Here is a 21,726-nt window from a genome sequence, read left to right on the forward strand (position 1 = left end):
GGATCCCGGATACGGGACAGTCCCGTGCGCTACACCGCACTGCGGAAGATCATCTTGTGTTATACATAGACGTACATGTACATGTATTTATTTTGCGAGCACATTTACACTCAATTTGTTGCATGCAAACAGCTGCAACATGTTTATTGATGATTCGATAACGTATTGAAGCGTTCAATTCAATCTTTTTCCTTTAAAGATTTACGTTTTTACCATAAATCACGCATTTGAACTCCAGGCATTCTTAAAATATTTCGCATTCCCAAATACGACCGTCTACTATGGTTAGTAGTAGACCGCATTCCCAAATGCGGTCTACTACTACACCACCGTATATGGTAACGGTACTTTAGTTCATCAACTAGTTCATAAGTGACAAAAAGAAACGAGATTTGCAAACAAATACATATACATGTAGATATTTGTGACAAACTTATGGAAAAGCTATTATTAGAATGACCGGGCAGAGTTCCCAGTTGTCTCTGCGTCGTCACCACTAAAGTAAATGAAAAACTTCATATTTATCAAGTTTTAATGACATGGAGACATACCTGCCAACTCTCACGCATTGGGCGTGAGACTCACGCAATCACCCCAAAGAAAAAATGAAAATGCGTGAGATTTTTGCCCCAATTTCCACAATTTTATATATACTATCATTGATACATCAATTGCCCCAAAACCAAATCTCACGCGTTGCCCCACTCTTGGGTTGGCAGGTCTGCATGGAGAGAACGTATGATTGGTTGGTCGCAGCCTAGATTCATGCAAATTAATGAGCTAAGTAGGCTCAAAAGCTCAGACTAAATATGAACAATTTCTCCAGTGGTGGTGCGCTTGGATGAGCCACTAATAATCTCCGGGAATACTCTTCCCATGGTGGTTGCTACTTTGAAATCTTATTGAACCATCTCAGTTGAAATAATATGTTAATAACAGGGTAATAACCAACATTTAGATCATTTGAAGCATTTATTTTCTTGTACACAACTAACTAAAAGGTATATTCATGTTCGTTGACTTACCGTAATAAACGTCTAACGTCTCCATTTAACCTCACTATCCCTGCGTGCAATTGTTTTAAGTAGTTGACCAATGAATTGGGACAGCATTTTAACCATATATATAGACCGATCATGTCACTCCATCGGTACATGCTATTATTGTATTTAATTTATTGCAGCTTTGTTAGTAAAGCAATTGTTATTCCAAAAATAAATAAATCCCGACTAACTGAAGAAATTAAAAACTCAGATTAGCATTTGTAAATAAAAAAAGGGGTTTTGCAAACATCATCAAATGTCTGCTTGAGACTATATACATGTTTGTTAGGTTGTGACCAATATACCTGCACAATTTTGCGGGCTACAAAAAAGTTAACGCTTAAAATGGCCTGGAATTTTGCTGATTAACATATATGTAGAAGTTTGCACCGTAACAGGAGGTTAACAAATTGTTTCACCTAAACATGATCTACTAGACTGTTTAACTGCTGTTTCATTTGCTAACACTCTTTATAAGCCCAAATTTCGAAGTGACCGGGCAGAGGTTCCAGTATGTTTCTGGTGATGTATACTCAGTCTTCAAGAGCTATTGCAGTGTTCCTAGACCTTATACTTAAGATAAACAATACCTACATTAAGATGCTGTAATGTTCTTATTAGCAAAGAGCAACAAACAGTTATTTAGCTACATTTCGGGTTCTCAAGGGTGACTCTATGTGCTGCAAAATTTTATTTGAGCTACACGTAAGTACTAATGCTGAAGAATTTCAGAGGAGACTCATTCATACACATAAAAACATAGGAGGCATTAGAGTAATAGCTGAGAATATACTGGTCGTCAGGGTGTAAAAGTTTATGATTGAAACTTTTTGGTGTTGCTATCCAGAAAATGTACCAGCACGAAACTGAAATAGAATTATGAGAACTATCAAAACTACATACATTTGCCACACTTCAAATAAAATGACCTGGAAACTAATACTAAAAAAGCAAGACATTGAACATGGAGACACAAAAGTTGATACAAAAATACATGTATTGTAGGCTGCTCAGCATTCTTAGCTACTAAAGAAGGTTTTGAGCCATATTGGCTGCAGTAATGGAACTCTGCAACAATTGCTAGCTAATTGCCTAAATTTCAGATGGTAGAGACACAAGGGTGCATTTAATTATTTCAAAAAGTTTGCTTAGTTGATCGAAGTCTGAAGCTATTTTGCTTTGTTGCTAGTTGCTTGCTCTTTTAGAAGCCCTTTTGAAACCCGGGCTTGAGATAATTTGGGGTTGTTTTCCCATCTGATCCTACGCATGAAAAAACTCAGCTGTATTGTTTCGCTTTGTTTTTCCCTACTTCTGGCTTACATAGGATTACAAAATTCTGGTGGCCAATATAATTTTTAAGTTTCCTATCGATTGTACTATTAGTTCTCGAGATATCGCATAAGTACTGAGGGCATTTAAAACTGACTGAGAAATAAAAAATGGCTGCTGAGAGGACATTAGTTTCTAGAGATTGAACGAGACAGGTTTTTTAAGTTCGAGATGAGGCTTGAGACACTGTCTTGTAAAAATTTGAGACTCGGGAAACGAGACAGTAAAATAATGAGCATTTGGTGATGGTTTCCCTACACAAGGACTAGCATACTTGATATATAAAATTGATAAACCTCTTTTTAAATTGAGTTTTCACCTGGTGTAAATGATTTAAATACATCATTATAATAGCGATATGCATGGATTTTTTGTAAACAAAAGTGACACAAACAGCTCTAAAATAGCGAAGTTATATATTTCTAAGAGTTTTGAGCTTGATTGATAATAATTATTTTATACGTATTACTTTGTACATGTATATTTTTACCATCTCTTGAATAGGTCTTACTTTTTAATGTAATAAAATGTGTAATGAAACCGATAGCCGTCGACCTACAAAGAAGTACCGCAACTAAAAGAACACTCGATAACACTTTCATTCTTATTGTTTCATTTATGTTAAGTTTTGTTTGTGTATTACCTGTAGTATGTGAATTTTGTTTAAATTGTACTCATGAAATTGTATGGATTACTGTATATATTCTTATATTGAACTAACAAAAATGTCATTGTTACCCAAACACGGACTATGGTTGACACGACCTTAAGTTCGTTTCGCTATGTCCGGGCAAGTTTTACCCGCAATTTGTAGTATATAAAAAAGGCCCGAATTTTATGAAGGGCAAATGGTGTTTGGACACAATACGATAAAATACAGACATCTTACTCGCAACAGTCTTATTTATTACATCGGATTATCCGGAGGGTACTTGAATACGACCCGGTATCTGTTTTAAGAACACCGAACTGAACTACAAAATATTAACAGGGCCGTTGTCCGGACTACATGATTAGACTCGGTGGCCAACATAATCAATAACGACAAGTAGTAACGGACCGGGTATAACTTTAAAGGCAGTTGCCCGCAATACATTACAATATATGGAGTTGTTGTTACCGCGAGAAGCCATGTTTTAACAGCCGTGCGCAGGCGCTTTAGTTCTATTTCCTGTCTCGAGTTTGGCAATAGTTAGGTCGAGACCGATACGAGATAAGATAGGTCGATACTAGAGATGAGATAGATCGATACTAGAGATGAGATAGGTCGATACTAGAGATAAGATAGGTCGATACTAAAGATGAGATAGGTCGATACTGGAGATGAGATAGGTCGATACTAGATATGAGATAGGTCGATACTGGAGATGAGATAGGTCGATACTTGATACTGTCTCGTGTCTCGTTCTACCTCTATTAGTTTCTAATGACACATTGATTGAAATTTTTGGTAATAAAAGCTAAAAAAATAAAAAAGCTAGAACTGAAGTAGATTTTTAACTTCTCAGCAACAAGAGTTTTACACTAAAACTAGTTGTTTTCTATTCATAACAAATATACAAACTATCAGACTCAGTGTACATAACAAATATACACTCTATCAGACTCAGTGTACATAACAAATATACACTCTATCAGACTCAGTGTACATAACAAATATACAAACTATCAGACTCAGTGTACATAACAAATATACACTCTATCAGACTCAGTGTACTGCATTCATTATGCTTCTTCATTTACTTCAATAACATCACTTTTTTGAGAGAGCGTCAAAAAAACTATTTACTCTGTTTGATTTCTGTTTTGTTTTCATCGAGTTCTACAAGCTTAGAGCTTCGAAATGATATCCAGCTCAAAAGGAATTGCGTTATTATAAGTGCTTTAACAGTCAATGGAAGGTTATTAATACAGTCTGATGAGGGGTCTGGCTTGTATCTACATGTACAAGAATAGGATTCAATGTGTTAATCAAAAGCTACTGAAATTTTGCTTGTATTGGCCTAGAGTAGCAGACCTTGCTGTAGGACGTCCCTTTTATAATCTCTATTCTCAACTAAGTTTTAATTAACCAGTTGTTAGTTATAAGTAATCAATTATCACTTCGGACCTGGAAGCATTAATAATCAAGCAATTATTGAGTTACTTGTGTAAGACATTCCAGGGATCTTCTTTAATTTACATCATAAATCATAGATTACAATAGATGGTTACATACAGTTTAGATGGTAAACAGGTATGGTTTAAACAGTAAACTTGCCAAAGTGACATCATTGTGATGATGTCTGTAGCAGTTGTCTTAAATTCATGCAAGCGTATTAGTTTTTATATACATAAGTACATGTTCATTGTAAACTAATTCTAAGGATACAAGTACTTTTTGTTAATACCATAGATATATATACTTAGATTGGCCAATAATAGCTATTCCCATTGGTTGCCTTGTCAGACTTAAATAGCACGACGTAACGTCATTGTATTGTACCTCATGCTTGACTGCACTGTTATTAACAATGGAGCTCATCAGGAGAAGTTGACAAAATCCCATTTATTTTCACATAAAAACCTTCTTGGATACATAATCCAGTAAACTAAAGCAATTATGTGATAATATCTGATAACCACCATAGATTAAAACTAAAAAAGCTATGATTGTTGCACACAAATCGTGAGCCATCAGGGCTTATTCGCCACCCTCTCCTATCCCCATTCTCTCTTTTCCCCTTCTCCAAAGAAGAAGTGAGAAGGGGAAAAGAGAGAAGGGGGAAAGGAGAGGCGGGGCAAATAGCTGACCCACTCAAAGAACCAGACCCTGGCTAAGTAAATAAACTAAAATATTGCTGAACTAAACATGACTAAATATGATGAGTATGCAAGTATGTCTCAAGTCAAAAATGAGACAGAATTATTATTTTGCAGCTGGCTATGTAGCTGGCTAGGTCACCAAAGCTGAAGTGTAATGATTGTTTCACTAGCATCGTGGATGTTACTAACTATGATGTAAACCAAGCAACGAATTCCATAATCACAGTTAAGAATCGTGATGGCTTGACTTTGTCTTCGCCTGCGGTGATTGAGGTTTGCAACCAGTGAGAAAGCGACTGAGAGTGTTGCTTAGTAGTGCTGGATTGGTGAAAAACTTTCCAAGGCTAGCACTAATTGCCACCATGGAAAAGTTGCTGAGATTCAACATCATGCTATTGTTTATGTGTAATCATCAAGCTAGTAGCCTAGCTCGTGAGATAGCAAAGAGATATATTTCGATTAGGGCGCATTATGAAGCTAAGAATAGAGCTGGCATGGGTAGCTCGTCTGGTCTTGACCCACCGGGTCAGAGGTGCCCGGGTCGGGCCACCCGACCCTCGGGTCTTCCTATGCAAAGACACAGGTAGGTTTATGGCTAAATAACAGTGGTTGTATATCGCTTTTTAAGTGCGATTGAAATTGAGTCGCATATAGTCCTAGAGCGGAAGGACCAGACGAAATAAAACAAGGTGAGTCAAGACTATATTTTTATGTCTGCGACAATAGTCTTTGGACTATAGGTTTCACAACGTTTTTCGGCAAGAAATAATCAACATGTCGGTGGTCTGGGAGTTCATGAAGAAGCCACTCACGAAAGGAAAATACCAAGTTATTTGTACAATATGCAAAAGCAAGTTAAATGTTGACTTGCAACAAAATTCACATTACAGTTATTTGGTATCATAAGATTCACCATGTCTTACTCTGTTGTGTTCTAGGTGTGAAATACATGGGAATGTGATTACAAGCTCTTAAAAGCTAAAAAATGAACAGTTATTTAAGAACTATTCAAGTCTGACAGGCTTTTTCCCTATTGGCCAATCTAGGATTATGTATCTATGGTTAATACAATTTTGTAAATTTTTAAGAGAAATATTGAATTGACCTAAATTTTTTCAATTCACCATTTACGGTTTAAAGAGCTTATTTAATATCATAATTGAATTATTTACGTTTTTAGCCAGATATATTTGCTTACACTTTGTAAGAATCTTCTCTGTACTTAATGTCATAATTGCTGTACTAGTCGACATTTGAAGTCCTTCGCCTACTTTAGTTTCACAGTTAATCTACATGTAACTTTGGATATTATATCAAGAGAGTAATATGAATGTTTGGGTGTTGCATTCCACTAGCTTTTAACCTTTACATGATTCTACCTTTTGCCTTTATAGTTTTACGCAATGGATTTGAGCCTACTGCGGAGGAGGTTTCTATCATGCTCCCCAGTTGGTGAGATATGGACTAAGGTATGTCAATATGGCGATTCAAACCAATTTACCATGAAATGAAACAATTTTTCATTTTGTTTTTCACAATGTATTTTTAATTCAGCGAGTAATGTACTTTGTTTCATTACAGGATATAATAAAGGAAAGCACCCAGCAGGACATACTCTTGTCGACAGTGCTGTGCGAGTGTCTGAAAGGCAGACCACTTTCGCAGTCATATACAAACAACTTCATGAAGACCTTCATGCATAAAGTGAGAGATATGCTTTAATTTTATTCTATGTTCTATGGAGTGAGCTATTTTAACAAAACTTCTTAAAATTATATATCGATAACAATTAGTAATTATAAATCTATATACGGTATATTTTTAGATGATATTTACATTTCAGTCTTGTGGCTTTGTGTCTGCCTATTATTGTTGATGACAATTAGTTATGCTAGTAGTGATAATATTTAACCACCCGCTACTGCTATTATTAATTTACTAATAAATCCTAATTTCATCCTATCGACGTTTCGTGGGTCAGAGGTATGACAAACTTACATTTGACAAACTATTGTGTGTTGTTAGGCCATGGCATTGAAAGGGTTAACACTTACATCCCTTCAAAGTATATATTAGCTATTGTGTGATCTCTTGCAGTACTGACAGCGTATATATATTATATATTACAGATAGAAGAGTTTGGGGGAGAGATTTACGACTGTACATATGAAGCTTATGGTGACATCCTCTCTTTATCAGCGCCAACTGTAGAACACAGGCATTACGATCTTGTATGTTTGTTATTGAATGACTAGTATAACATGTAGCTGTGGTTTTAGAATGCTCAAGGTCATTCGTTTAACATGAAGTTAAAAAGAATTGCGCTTATAAATTCAATGTATATACATGTATTGTTTTTTATAATTGTTTGTAGTTGTCTGTTCAGCATGCATGGTCCTTCGTCAATTGTAACCATAATTGTAAAGCAAACCAAATGTTATGTATATTTTGTCTAATATCAGCTTTTCTTAATTTCAATTTTATAGAAAACATTGACTTAACATTTTAGAGTGACACCACCATTTGTCTACAAGAAAGTGGTTCTTTGGTGGCTGAGGGCACAACTGGACTTAAGACTTGGCAGGTATTCTGTTTATATGTTCATCATTTATTATTAGCGCTACACCGTCCTCGCAGGTATTGGAATCCAGATTAGTGTTTAATTTTAGTGTCTCTCTAAGGTTGTCTGAGTACGTACTAGTCGTTCCGGTTTTCTTTTTGTTGGGTTAAAAGTGAATGGCTAGAGCAATTCATTGAATGGTTGTGCTTAGTGTGACTTTGTGTGACCTTGAACTAGTTTGACTTCAAGTTTAACTAGGTTGACTTGCAACAAAATTCACATATCACATTCGGTATCAAAAGATTCACCATGTCTTACTCTGCTGTGTTGTAGGTGCAAAATATGTGGCAATGTGATTACAAGGTCTTAAAAGCTCAAAAATGAAAAGTCGTCGTAGGTTGAAATCAGTTTATTTTTCTGACGTAGTCATTACATTTGGTTATTGTTTTGTCACGTGATGTTCTCACGTGAATTGAAAGGCCAATAAAAGGCTCAATATAAAACTTCTCGTAGCACTAGTTTATGACAAACACTTCGGGTTTTACTGAAAACCCCGTATGATGTCATTACATGCAACCACCTACAAATGACATAAATCACAACTATCATTATCTAGTATCAATATCACTATTCTATGCTATTCTATGTAAATGACTGTGTGCAGAGTCAAAGAAATGCACCAAAATTTTTGCTTTTATTAACATTAGCATGGTAAAGTCAAAATAATTCAATGCGCAATTTACTTCAATAAATACACCACATGTTTCTTACCTATTTACAGTTTTCAATACTTTGTTTAATAATTTTTCAATAAACCTGTTCTCCAGGTAGGGTTAACACGCAAGCCTGTTCTCCAGGTGGGGGTAACACGCAAGCCTGTTCTCCAGGTAGGGTTAACACGCAAGCCTGTTCTCCAGGTAGGGTTAACACGCAAGCCTGTTCTCCAGGTAGGGTTAACACGCAAGCCTGTTCTCCAGGTAGGGTTAACACGCAAGCCTGTTCTCCAGGTAGGGTTAACACGCAAGCCTGTTCTCCAGGTAGGGTTAACATGCAAGCCTGTTCTCCAGGTAGGGTTAACACGCAAGCCTGTTCTCCAGGTGGGGTTAACACGCAAGCCTGTTCTCCAGGTGGGGTTAACATGCAAGCCTGTTCTCCAGGTAGGGTTAACACGCAAGCCTGTTCTCCAGGTAGGGTTAACATGCAAGCCTGTTCTCCAGGTGGGGGTAATAAATTTACTTCAATTAATACACCACATGTTTCTTACCTATTTACAGTTTTCAATATTTTGTTTAATAATTTTTCAATAAACCTGTTCTCCAGGTAGGGTTAACACGCAAGCCTGTTCTCCAGGTGGGGTTAACACGCAAGCCTGTTCTCCAGGTGGGGTTAACATGCAAGCCTGTTCTCCAGGTAGGGTTAACATGCAAGCCTGTTCTCCAGGTAGGGTTAATACGCAAGCCTGTTCTCCAGGTAGGGTTAACATGCAAGCCTGTTCTCCAGGTAGGGTTAACACGCAAACCTGTTCTCCAGGTAGGGTTAACACGCAAGCCTGTTCTCCAGGTAGGGTTAACACGCAAGCCTGTTCTCCAGGTAGGGTTAACACGCAAGCCTGTTCTCCAGGTGGGGGTAATAAATTTGTAGCAATATTGTTGCATGCATGTGATTAGTAATCACAATACACTTGGTTGACCCGAATTGCGTTTTTCTGCTAATAATACTGTTAGCAAATGCTGCACCTTTTGTATTTACTAAGCCAGCTGCAAACATTCATCATTTTATGTCATTATTTATGACCAAACATTCTTTGCCAAAACTGCTTCATATAATGCATAATCATAAACTAGCTCAAACTGAAACTAAAGTGTTGATGACGCTCTTTAAACAAAGTTAAGAATCTGAATTCGTTAGATTGGACTATGCGTGTCTTGCATATGCACTATTAACAGTAGTCGATTAGGTCTAAGTTGATTTGATTGGCATATTGATTTAACTATACATGTAGTTAGGTCAAATCTTTATCTGTGTAAACCTGACTGACTAGCATCAACATTCAACTGGCTGTCTGTTACAAGTTGAGATGAGTGCTCAAATTTTTCTGTTAGGTTCATCCTTATTAGCAGACTGGTACTCTGCCATACTTTGCTCTGAGTAAAACAATTTATAAAAATCTTTTTCGTTTACCCCTGACTAGATATTCTTGCAGGCTTCACAGTATCTCGCCGAGTACCTTCTTGCCAATAAGAGCCTGGTTGAAGGCAAGTGAGTCTGTTTGACACATTAATATCTCTTTTCAACTGTGGAATAAAAACCACTCGTGTTTTCTGTTGCTTCATAATCTCTTTTAGAAAGGTTCTTGAGTTAGGATGTGGTCTAGGATTTCTTGGATTAGCTATCTGCGCCGCTTGTAGATGTGGGAGTTATATACTCTCTGATCATCATTCATCAGTAGGTAACATATTGCTAGTGTTTACCTCTGGCCATTTTTTAAATGTTGATTGTATGGTTATACCGACTGTTTGCCTTTGTCATTCTGACCTGTTGTATTTGAATGTGAATTTCTGTACTTGCGTATAGATACATAGATAAATATACACATAAATAGATGACTGATACTTTCTTCCGTTTTATGCTTGTTTTTATTTATTTTGTTTTATTGTTAGATGTTATTTAATTGCTGTATGATAGATTATTGATTATAGATCATTTTGTAGGTATTACAAAAGCTTCACGCTAACATAGCGATTAATGAAGAGAAATTGTTATGCATTCCAAATGTTGAGGAAATAGACTGGAATATAGCAAGTGCAGCAGCATCCTCTCCATCGCAACTCCATGGCCTTGATATTATTCTAGCTGCTGGTTGGTCAACCTTTTACTAATTTTTTAGTCTTCGCGTGTTTTTTCTAGGGATTTTTATGAAAGATGATTAAGATATGGGGCTACCAAGTTCTGTGGTTGAACAAATCAGTTTATACCAACTAGTGTTTCAATCGCTTGTTTAGGGCAATATTCTACATATTGCCCTGTGAAATTTAAAAATGTAGTCTTTTATCTGTAAAACAAAACATATTTCATCCAGCTAGCTTCGCAAGATCCTTAGATCATCTTAGCCTGAGATCTAACCAACTGTTTACCCGACTCCATATGATATCTTGTTGGCTATTTTGTAGATGTGGTCTTCGACAAAGAACTGATACCTTCTCTAGTCAAATGTATAGAGAAACTTGTCTCTAGCAACAGCCAATGTCAAGTATTGATTGCTTCAACTATCCGAAACCCTGATACGTATGCGAGTTTTTCTCAAGCAGTCGGTACGTTTGAATTTTCTTTTCGTTTTTACTAAACAAATACAGTGAAACTCGGATAACTCAAACTTCAAGGGACCGAGCAAAAGTGTTCGAATTATCAGAGCGTTCAAGTTATCAGAGCACTGTCACAAGTCCATGTATTTACTTATTTATTAGTAGATACATGTACATATACAAACTATAATATAAATCAAAAGCACAAATGGCTTGTTTCAAATTAAATGCTTCTAATGTAAAACTTAAAACGTTTTTATCAAAAAGTATAGAAATTTTTCTATCACTTGAGATTGGTTTGTTGTTTGAGGTGATGTTATTGCCAGGACGTTTTTAGATTGACATTGGCAAAACTTGATCGTTGCTGAAATGCTCAAAAGAGAAAGACATCTTTTTTCTTTTGAGCGTTTTACCCACGATCAATTTTGCCGATTTTTCTTGAAGTTTAAGCAAAGATTACCTTACTTTATCTGGGATTCGTTAAGAGCAACACTCCGAGGCAGTTCAATTAAAAGTTTTACGGTACATTGTATATCACTCACGCTTTTTGAATAGATACTTATTGAATGTACACACGTATTCTGTGTTTAGGTCAAACGATGAATAGTTTTTTTAGCTAAGACAACGTATACGTTTAATTACTTACAACAATCTTTAAGACGTTTTAAACATTCAATATTCCGACGTTGATTCAACACGGAATCAACGTCGGAAAACTATTCATCACGGGCTAGCCGGGTCACGCACTCAAGGATTTTCGCCACGCAAATACAAAACAAAAACAACATGCTGTTTTTGTTTTATATGTGCGTGGCGAAAATCCTTGCGCGCGTGACCCGGCTAGCCCGTGCTATTAATCATATAGCAGGATAAATCAAATTTCACCAAACCTTTAGAAAAGTCGTTGACAAAAATATTTTGCCGATGGAGGTAATAACGACGCTTATGAATTACGAAAAGTTGAGGTTTACCTCTATGGCTTGGAATAAAGTGATTTTCTAAAGCGATAGCAACCGTTTCGGTAGCCGTTGGGGAAAAAACAGTTCGTTATAGCAGTGTTGAGTTCGAGTTATATAGAGCCATTTATCATTGCGTGGGAACGGACCAAGCAAATCCATTCGAGTTAACCGTGTGTTCGCTATATCCGAGGGCGAGTTATCCATGTTTCACTGTACATGTTTTGGTTATAACAGTGCACACAGGGATTTTGAAAGTGTTCCAAGCATTAATTTATTGAAATTTCGATGGCTTCTTGAAGTGTGAGTTTTCTTATCAACAAATCCTTATTATTATTCTTGTTTAATAAATACGTAAATAAATACCAGTGTAGTACCGTAAGATCAAGTCCTTTATTGTACTATATACCTTGTAGCAATATTTTTATGGTATAAAAATAACCTGATACATATATGATAAACAATGTATATGGCAAATCATAGCAAGCTTTTCAATTTACAACCCCTTCTCTCCAGTCAATAACTTAAGATATTTGTTGAAGGTGATACGGGATTTCAAAGAAAGCAAGTAGTAAGCAACGCAACAAAGTTATTTGTGTATGATGAGTCATCAGAGATTGTCATAGATCGTGTGAGTAAAGCGAGCTTTTCTTAGTTCCACTGTGAGAATTCTAATAACATCCTAATAATTGTCATAAAGCATTTTTTTGTTATTTTATATGACCTTTTCACTGAGTATGCATGAACTTACATTATTAATTTGTTCATTTACAAAGGAGTGTCCTTTGTAAAGATATCTGTTTGGTGTTGCCTTCTCTAAAGATGTAATTGTATTATGTGATATGAACTGTTTGTATAGATTTGATGACAATTTTGTGGTGCAAGAAAATGCACACATATTTTTCTATGCTAGCATAAAACAAGCAAGCACAAAACATGCTTTAATCATGTATTTTTATTGGAATGCCTGAAAAGCTTCATGTACTTAGTCAAAATGGTAATATCTATTCTAATTGGATATGTAGGGTAAATACAGCAAAGTTATAAAGGCTCTCAACTGTGTTTATCTTTGTAGCAGAAAGAATAACGATAAGGAATAAACCATTATTCAACCAATATTGTTTTATAAGTTATGTAAACTTTCAAAGTTTAGTGATTGAAAAACAACAAAATATCAGATGAAACAGAGATATATCTGTTGATTGTCACATTACATGTGCATGAAGCTGTTTAAAAATCCCAAAAATAGGAAATCATAGAGATTAGTAAAAATGAGCGCGCAGCAATGGCTCCGAGGTGATGTTTATTTCTGAGTGCTTTGGCAGAACTATAAAAACATGCCTCTGGTCATGTATATTTTCTGATGATACTTCACATCGGGAGCACAAATCATAGTTCTTGCACATCCTACAACATTAAATAACATGACACAACATTTCTTACTCTGCTCTACAACGCTAATCTGTAATAATAACTGATCTATAACATCTTCAAAGATTTATAAAGCACCCTACAGCAATCCATAACGCAGTCTGCCGCATTCTATAACATGCACTACAGCATTCCATTATATGTTCTACAGCATATCATAACAGAAGAGTTTGAAAAATACAAGAACAAATAGTTAGTTAGTCATAGCCAAAGGTAAAAAGTATTTCGAACAACTCATTAGTTGTCTGCTGAAAACTATGATAAATTATCACAAGGCTTCAAAATAAAATCATACAAAGTCTGCGAATCTCTGCAAGAAACTGAAGCTTTACGAAAAGTAATAAAGTTGAAATTAGCAGGTGCAAACATTCGAACTACTCAAGTTGTTATCAGAATCATGTTATATGCCTTTTGACATGATAGAGTCATGTCAAAAGGACATGAAATCACTTCTAGATTGCCAATATGTTAACTTGTGGCTAAGCAGGCACCTGTTTAGGCTTTTCTTGTGTGTCTCTCTTATTAATACTGTGTCACAGTACTAATAATAATGGTCAAGTATTTATGGCATAAATGACCCAAACATCCCTTTGTACCTAAGGCTGTGGCAGTCTGTCTTCAATAAATAGATGAGATGGAATGCTGGCATAGCAAAAAAGATCCCTTATATTACATGACAGATAAAGATGAGATACACAGAGCAAATGCTTTGATAAACGCTGAGTTTGAGAATACATGTATTGTCTACATACCCACATTTGTATCGGATGCCCCGTATGGGTGCCATATGACAGGAATCACATTTTATAGCAGGTACAATGACCAGCTTCTGTGCAGAATGTACATAGCACCGACCATGAGACATGCTCTTCATGTCGCGAGATTTGACCATATCTTGTGTCTAGGGATAGTTGAAAGGATGAGAGTCACACTTACAGTTAGAAGAATAAAAGGTTCATAACAAACCAATAAGAACTCTAGTTTATAGAAAGACTAGTGGAATGCCCGGCGTTGCGCAAGTATTAAAAATCAGCTTATAAACAGTGAGAGGTAATATAGTTGCCTGCCACTTGCCATTAGCCTGGCACATTGCCAATGGCTTATTTGAGTAAGCTTACGAATAAGAGTGAACTACTTGCTCTCACAGGAGAGTAAACATAAATATGTGTTGCGCCGTAACAGAGAGCGGTAGCATATTTTCACCCACATATCGACCACTGAATCCATTAATCTCGCATAGCTTAATTAGTAATGCATTTGCCTGGCTAACAGGAGGCTCCGAAATCACATTTTCTGCGATCCGAATTCTTTATTCCAATATTTCAATAGCTATAGCTGGAGAAACAGAATTACACAGAGATACACACACAGACTTTGATATAGATATAATTAATGGAGTCTGTAAGAACTCTAGTTTATATGGAGATATATATGTAGTTGATATAGAAAGACCAGAAAAACACTAGTTTATAGCGATATATAGTTGATATATAGAGTTTGTAAGAACTCTAGTTTATATAGAAATACTAGGTGAATGCCCATATAATAAAAGATTTGTGCAGAAAACTTATGTATTTAACATATACAATATTTGCCATTCTAACTTCATATCATAAGAAAGGTGTTTTTGCGCAGTTTAAATAAATTATGAGAAAAAAAATTAACAATGAGTACATAGAATTTTGTGTATACCAAAGCTTACTGTTGCAGCAGAAGCTCATTGTATTTGAAGTTTTGATGGATGATGCTGGTACCTCTTGATACTGGTACAAATGTGAAAATGAGATACCGGAGTGTCTTTGTCTGACCAAATGGAGAGAGAATGTAGAGGCAATTTCTACTCCAGATAATACAATTGTCCAAAAGTCCGAAAAGGCACATTTGAAAATTACAAATAAAAAAATTAGGTAATGGTGAAAAAAATAAGCTTTTAAAAACATTTCTGAAAAATAATAGTAAAAGGTAATATCAACTAATAATAATAAGTGCATATTTAGTGCGTGCAATCACTATAGGAATATACCTATATGAGCATTAGTAATGATAAGAAGGGCTTAATCTGGTGGTTATGATTGTTTGTAGACTTGCAATTTGAATGTCGCAATTTGAAATCCTCTGCAAAGCAGATTTTTAATTGCTAGATTTCAATCGCTATAATTGGACACATGGATGAAAACGAACAGACAAACGAACACTGAGATTTATATAGATAATTGATATAGAGTCTGTAGAACTCTAGTTTGTAGAGAAATATTGGTAATATAAAGTTTGTAAAAATTCTAGTTGAGCGAGTTTGTAAAAACTCCAGTTTATAGGGAGAGATATAGTTGATATAGAGTATATGAGAACTCTAGTTTATATAGACATATATTTGATATAGAGAGTCTATAAGAACTCTAGTATATAGAGAGATATAGTTGATATCGAGAGTATGTAAGAACGCTGGTCTATAAAGAGGTATGCTGTAGTTAATAAATAATGCGTCCCAGTGCATGTAGAAAGCCTATAAACCTGGCTTTATCAAAAGTAAACCATAGTGTTGGTGATACGCCGAAAGATCATCCGGTACTTGTTCTTTGGACTATATTTCTATTATAAACCATGTTAATATAATGTCATAAGCTTTTGTTTGAAACTTATTCTAGAATTTTTCGCTATACAGGTGTGCCAAACATCCTACTGAGACGCTGTCATTGTTTCAATGAGTGATAATCTGATACAAAACAGCAGTGACCTATTTGCTCACAAGCCCAAGTTATACCATGCCTAACGAATGTGTAGGCTACCACAAACATTTTACAAGAAAATATCATAAAATTGAGTGGACATACAAAACAAACACATGAACTTAAGAAAAAATTATTATTCAAATATGTAGATTCAAAGACCTAAATTCACCTATTTTATGATTATAATGACTAATAAAAACAAAGTACGAAAAAAATAGATGTTTTCATAAGCAGATGATAGGCCTCAGATGAACAAAATCCACTTGGTTGAAATGCTGGTGCTTGCACAGGAATTAGGTAACAGTGAGTTCCGACTAAGTTAAAAGCTATATTTATACACTTCATTTCTTTCATATTTTGAAGACTATAATATTTTCAGGGTCAGATTTAAGTTTTTGAATGTTAAACTCATCTTGACCATAATTAACATTAAATTATGTGCTAGTATACAGTGAACCATAATTATCAGTACATGGCAATTATTGTCGGTACAAAATGAACTGCACATCGTGCAAAAGTTTTTTTCTCTACATAACCTAATCATCACTTTTCATCACATGCAGCTACATATGGTAGTGAGAACAGCGAATGAGCACAGTAACTGTTGTAACACTTCATTCAATGTCTAAAATATGCTTCTTTGTGTTATGTCATGGAATAAGGATGTTATGTCAAGGAATAAAGGGTAAAAACTGAGTTAGCGCGGTGACAAATCATAAAGCTTGAAGTCGCATTTGAACACCATTGTTTTAGGGATTATTATCTAGTGTTGTAGTTATTTCAGAATGTTGTAAAAGTAACCGTTTTCCATTTTACATGTATGTGGTGCTTTAATGGATAACCAACAGCTGTAAAACTTATTACATATACTGACCTTGATACATGTACAGTACCTCATACATGTACTGACCAGGTAATGAGAAATATAATTTATAGGTAGGTATTGATAAGAAATGTTTTAGATACAAAACATACCTTTGGTCTTAGAACAGCACCAGGAGGTAGATGCCTTTTTTGCTGAAATTTTAGCTTAAGAAACAAATGCTCAGGATTGTGCAAATATCGAGTGTCCCCAAAGCAGTTTGGACATATGATGAAATCTTCGCATATTCTATAAAATACAGTAAGGAAGGGAAGGCATTTTAACTTGTATTAGTAAAAATATTAGTCACCAAGCTGCTTCTAGTGAGCACTAAACTAGTTCAAAAATGCAGCACGTCACATAACTGCATACCTTCATTATTTTAAGCACATAATATAATGTATATGAGTAAAACTAACCCACATCGGTATCTACACATGATAAATCGAGTCTTTTGACAGCTATGACAAGTATAGCTTTGTTTTTTCATATCCTTCGCCACTGCGCTTATCCCAAACACAGCAAGTCCAGCAAGAACTCCAGCTAATCCGCCTGTGGCAAGTGTTACCACAGTGCCAGCCAAAACTGATACTCCTAAACTGGTAGTAAGATTGTTTTCACCAGAACCATTTTCTGGATCCTCAATTAAGGTTCCCAAAAACAAACCATCGTCCCCATCAGAGTCTTCACCTGCAAACAGTCATTATACCATCTGAATGCATATCATTGCTAATAGCTCAATGAAACTAATAACAGGGTAAACAAGGAACTGCATCTTTTGAACTGTATCTTACCTACTTGGTTACCAGTTGAATGTGTAGAGGCTTCGTTCTGCCTTATTAGGTTTGCAACTTTCGAAGCAAAATCGTTTTTAGGTAAAACCTGAATTTGGTCAATCGGAGGTACTGTTAGCTTTCGACAAACAGGACAAAACTTATCCGTTTGTTCATCTTCGGGTCCTCGAAACTCCATTAAGCAGTGCAGACAAAAGTCGTGCGAGCAAGAAAGTGTCCTTGGGTCATCAAAGATGTCGGTGCAAATAGGGCAGGTCACCGATTGTTTCGACTCCTCTAGGATGCGATCCATGGTCACCCCTCGATAATGCTAAACATAGTCATTATGAAAAGATGTGATTCTGGTAGCATGAAAACAACACAGTTCAGCCCTCTGACCTAAACTTTAATGTAAAATTCATCCAATAATGTCTAGGAAACTTACAGTTATTGACGATCTATCGATACCGCAAAAATGCCTCATAAATGCATGCACGGCCGAAAGGAAATAAGCTAGCAAAAATCTTCATTTTACACAGCAAAATTATCTCTGATTAAACCTAATAGCTCAGTTTATTGACTGTTTGTATAGCAAATATAAACTATTACACTTGGAATTTCATTGCTTTATTGAGTGGAATTAAGTCACGTCTATAATTTTTTATTGGCATAAGCTGTAAAAGCCGAGTTTCTGTCCCATAACTTTAATTTAAAGTTTCTTTTAGAATCAGCAAAAAATTCTGCACAAGAATCAATGCATTTGAAAAACAAAAGAAATGTGTTTAGTATTTTTATAGTTTAGTGAAACCGATGGCAAAAGAAAAACGTTATCATTCTTGCAGTTTGACTAAAACGCAGACACACATTATTTAATCTAAAAATGTAGTAGTCAAAAACAATCATTGGTCCAGTGTTGAAGGATTTTATGAGCAAAAATACATTTAGGTTGCAGTTTACAATATTTCTTTAATTCATCTTAAACTGGAAATTTAAAAAAATTAAAATCGCAATTTTATGCTGTGCTCCGTGAGTAAAAGAAAAATTATGCAACTGGTTCGTTTTTGGCACAATGATAATTTAACTTCCTAAATTTATTGTGTCAATTTTGGGTGGATCTGATAACACTGATAACAATGATCTATGTTCGTTGTTTTTGTATAGGTACAAAGGAGAGTCATTATAAAGTTTGACATTACCATTTTGATGAAATTGGAGTCTTTGTATTGAACTCTTATTAACGTGATATATATAAAAACCGTAATCGGTTCTTATTTCAACTATATATACAACATGCTCATTGTGATCAATTTGTTTGCCTACTCATACTCAAGTTTGATCCGCATGCATATTTTGCAATTGTATTATGGGTGAGGCAAAGTCAACTTAACACTTGATTCTGTGTTGAGTTTTCACGACAATGTGTTGTAAATGCATGTGTAGTGTAATGCAAAAGTTGCTACTGCATCTAGCACTACAAAATGCACACTAGCATCACATCCATTGCGTCCAGTACTGCACATTGTGCATTAAGTAATATCGCCACTGCATCAATACCATTTACTGTGCAGTAGTAAAAGCATGCAAAGCAATTCTACTGCACATGTGACATTCCTACTACTGCTACTATATCTAGGCAAAGGTTACTGCAACTTTAATAGATGTTACATCGGAGCCACCAGTGAGTACTTATCAATGCGCAGTTAAGATTTTTTATTAATGGTCACAATTATGGATGAAGGTAAATAAATAATTCAGCTATAACATGCACTTAAAGTTCTATAAAATGTATTAGCTGTGACAATATGGTGTGATGGAAACTTGCCGTACCATCTCCTTTTTAGTTATTATTATTATTAGAGTTGTGTGCCCTTGGTTATTTTATATAGTCACGCCCCTAGAGGAGGTTGGCCCTAGCCACCTCATTTACATATTTTGTTATATATAAGGCCGTGTCTATCGGCCTAGAAGTTGTTCAATACATGCTTTGCATTTGAACCCACACTCTTCTATTTCCTTGCGCAATACAGAAACACACTGAGCTCTTGCGTACTCCAAGCTTAAGTCCTTCGGACTGCGCTTTGGGAGTAGGGTTAGAAATACACTGTCGACCCGCGTCGACCTCAGGTCGACCTTGTCGTACGAGCATTATATCTCCCAGGGAGCAATTCCTGGTGTAGGTAGTTGTGATTGGCCGGTGGTGTAAGTCGACCTAGTCGCCTCCGCGTGTTGGTCTACGAGCAATACTTACACTGCCCCTGTGGAGGGTGAATGCAGACCGGTAGAGTAAGCCGACCCAGGTCGCCTCTACGTGTGGGTCGCAGGATCCAACACACTGGTGGCAGCAGTGGGATTGACCACGAACTTCGAAGATAAGCTTTGTAACCATGCCAAGCAGCCGACGGAGTGCTACCAGAGATCTGGCTGAGGCAGAGTTGCACCAGGTCGACCAGATTGGTCAACTGACAGAGGCTATCACTAGAGCCTTACAGATACCCCGAGGGGGAGCCAACTTCAAGCCTCCGAAGTTCGATGGGAGTGAGGATGTAGAGCTATTCATCTCCCAGTTCGAAGAGGTCGCGGAAGCAAATGAGTGGAATGAGAAGGCCACGCTCCTCCACCTGCGGGAGACTCTGAAGGACGGAGCCAGAGGATGCAGTCGAGGGGACTCACCTGCCTCCATCTTCTCGGCTTTACGCATGAAGTACGGGCTCTCCCCGAGAGAGGCTAGGAGTAAACTCCACCTGAAAAGAGAACCCAAGACGAGTCTCCAAGAGCATGCCACAGAGATGGAGCGTCTGGTGAAAATAGCATACGCTGACCTCCCAGAATCCTACCATTCCAGTATGGCCATGGATGCGTTTTCCCTAACACTGGGAAATACGCCCCTCCAACGCCACCTGTTAGCGATGAAGGCACAGAGCTTGGAAGAAGCAGTGCAGGCGGGGAACGAGTTCCTGCAAATCCAGCCCACTCTTCCTCGATCTGGTGCCCGACCCCTAGTAATGACGGTGGAGGAGGAAGAAGTTACCCCCGCTACAGTCGCCCCCGTCCACTCGGAACCCCCATCAGCCACCTTGAACGACGTCCTGATGGCTATAAAGGGGTTAGCAGATGGACTAAAGGGAGGGAAGCTGTTGGGGCAACGAGGAGTGGACAAAAGGGGACCAAATTGTTGGGGTTGCGGCCAGGCAGGGCACATCCAACGCCGGTGTCCCCAAGCCCCCCATGGACAACAGCCTCAGGTTACGAGGCCGGGAAACGGTTACCATCCACAGCAGTAGGGGGAAGTACTGACTGTGGATCAAATCTACCCTCGCAAGGACAGTGGCAACAGCCACGACGGACTAGGCGACGCAGGCTTCCCCCCTGCTCGCCACCGGTCCCCTTGCATAACCAATATCAACCCTTACCTGAGTGTGCAGGTCTCCCACTCTCAGAAGCCAAGGACGAAGCCTACGTCTGGCCTAAGCCGTCTCGGCCTCCCAAGAAGGCCCCCCAGAAGACTAGCAAAGCCAGACGGGCCCACGGAGACGAAGCATGGAAGCCGCATAATAGCAGCTACTTCTTGCCAGGTCGCATCGGAGGTCAGTCCGTCCAGTTCCTCGTGGACACCGGGTGTACCTCTAATTTGTTGGGACGACATGTCTTTGAGCGGTTACCCAAAGACGTCAAGAGCAAATTGGAGGTCCGGGAGGACTATGGGCGAATGGCAGATGGCACCCGGCTGCAGTTCCACGGACTCATCACTCTCCCGGTCAGAGTCAGGAGTGTCCAGGTTACTGTGTCTCTCGTGGTGTGTGCCCTGAAGGAGGATGCCATCCTGGGCATGCCTTTCCTGGTCGACCACCACTGCGAGATGAACTTCCAACAACCCACGTTGGTGTTAAATGGACAGAAGTTGACGTGCACGGACCGAGAGGGTCGACCTCTGACAAG

The 21,726-nt window shown here is 37.4% G+C and overlaps 2 protein-coding genes across 2 annotated transcripts; one reads left to right on the forward strand and one right to left on the reverse strand.

The window, feature by feature from the left end:
- The first annotated feature begins 40 nt into the window (after positions 1-40).
- On the forward strand, positions 41-13,048 carry LOC137399342 (protein-lysine N-methyltransferase EEF2KMT-like). The gene is made up of 10 exons (XM_068085422.1): positions 41-71; positions 6,572-6,646; positions 6,759-6,881; positions 7,307-7,408; positions 7,687-7,761; positions 9,941-9,996; positions 10,083-10,182; positions 10,449-10,596; positions 10,908-11,048; positions 12,538-13,048. Exons 2-10 carry the CDS (start codon positions 6,581-6,583, stop codon positions 12,648-12,650), a joined length of 924 nt encoding a protein of 307 aa, XP_067941523.1. The 5' UTR covers positions 41-71; positions 6,572-6,580; the 3' UTR covers positions 12,651-13,048.
- Positions 13,049-13,196: 148 nt separating this feature from the next.
- On the reverse strand, positions 13,197-18,117 carry LOC137399337 (uncharacterized). Its single transcript, XM_068085411.1, has 5 exons — positions 17,812-18,117; positions 17,437-17,707; positions 17,131-17,266; positions 14,179-14,327; positions 13,197-13,402 (listed from the first exon to the last, which is right to left on the reverse strand). Exons 1-5 carry the CDS (start codon positions 18,101-18,103, stop codon positions 13,258-13,260), a joined length of 993 nt encoding a protein of 330 aa, XP_067941512.1. The 5' UTR covers positions 18,104-18,117; the 3' UTR covers positions 13,197-13,257.
- Positions 18,118-21,726: the final 3,609 nt, after the last annotated feature.

This window comes from Watersipora subatra, chromosome 1 (assembly GCF_963576615.1).
Source record: "Watersipora subatra chromosome 1, tzWatSuba1.1, whole genome shotgun sequence".
Lineage (NCBI taxonomy): Eukaryota > Metazoa > Bryozoa > Gymnolaemata > Cheilostomatida > Watersiporidae > Watersipora > Watersipora subatra.

Coding starts and splice junctions, on each gene's coding strand:
- LOC137399337 (XM_068085411.1), bottom strand. CDS start 18,103: ATGGATCGCATCCTAGAGGAGTCGAAACAATCGGTGACCTGCCCTATT. Junction 17,708..17,811: donor TTCAACTGGTAACCAAGTAG/GTAAGATACAGT, acceptor GACTGTTTGCAG/GTGAAGACTCTGATGGGGAC. Junction 13,403..14,178: donor GGCATCCGATACAAATGTGG/GTATGTAGACAA, acceptor TTAATGTTGTAG/GATGTGCAAGAACTATGATT.
- LOC137399342 (XM_068085422.1), top strand. CDS start 6,581: ATGGATTTGAGCCTACTGCGGAGGAGGTTTCTATCATGCTCCCCAGTT. Junction 10,183..10,448: donor TCTCTGATCATCATTCATCA/GTAGGTAACATA, acceptor ATCATTTTGTAG/GTATTACAAAAGCTTCACGC. Junction 10,597..10,907: donor TGATATTATTCTAGCTGCTG/GTTGGTCAACCT, acceptor GCTATTTTGTAG/ATGTGGTCTTCGACAAAGAA.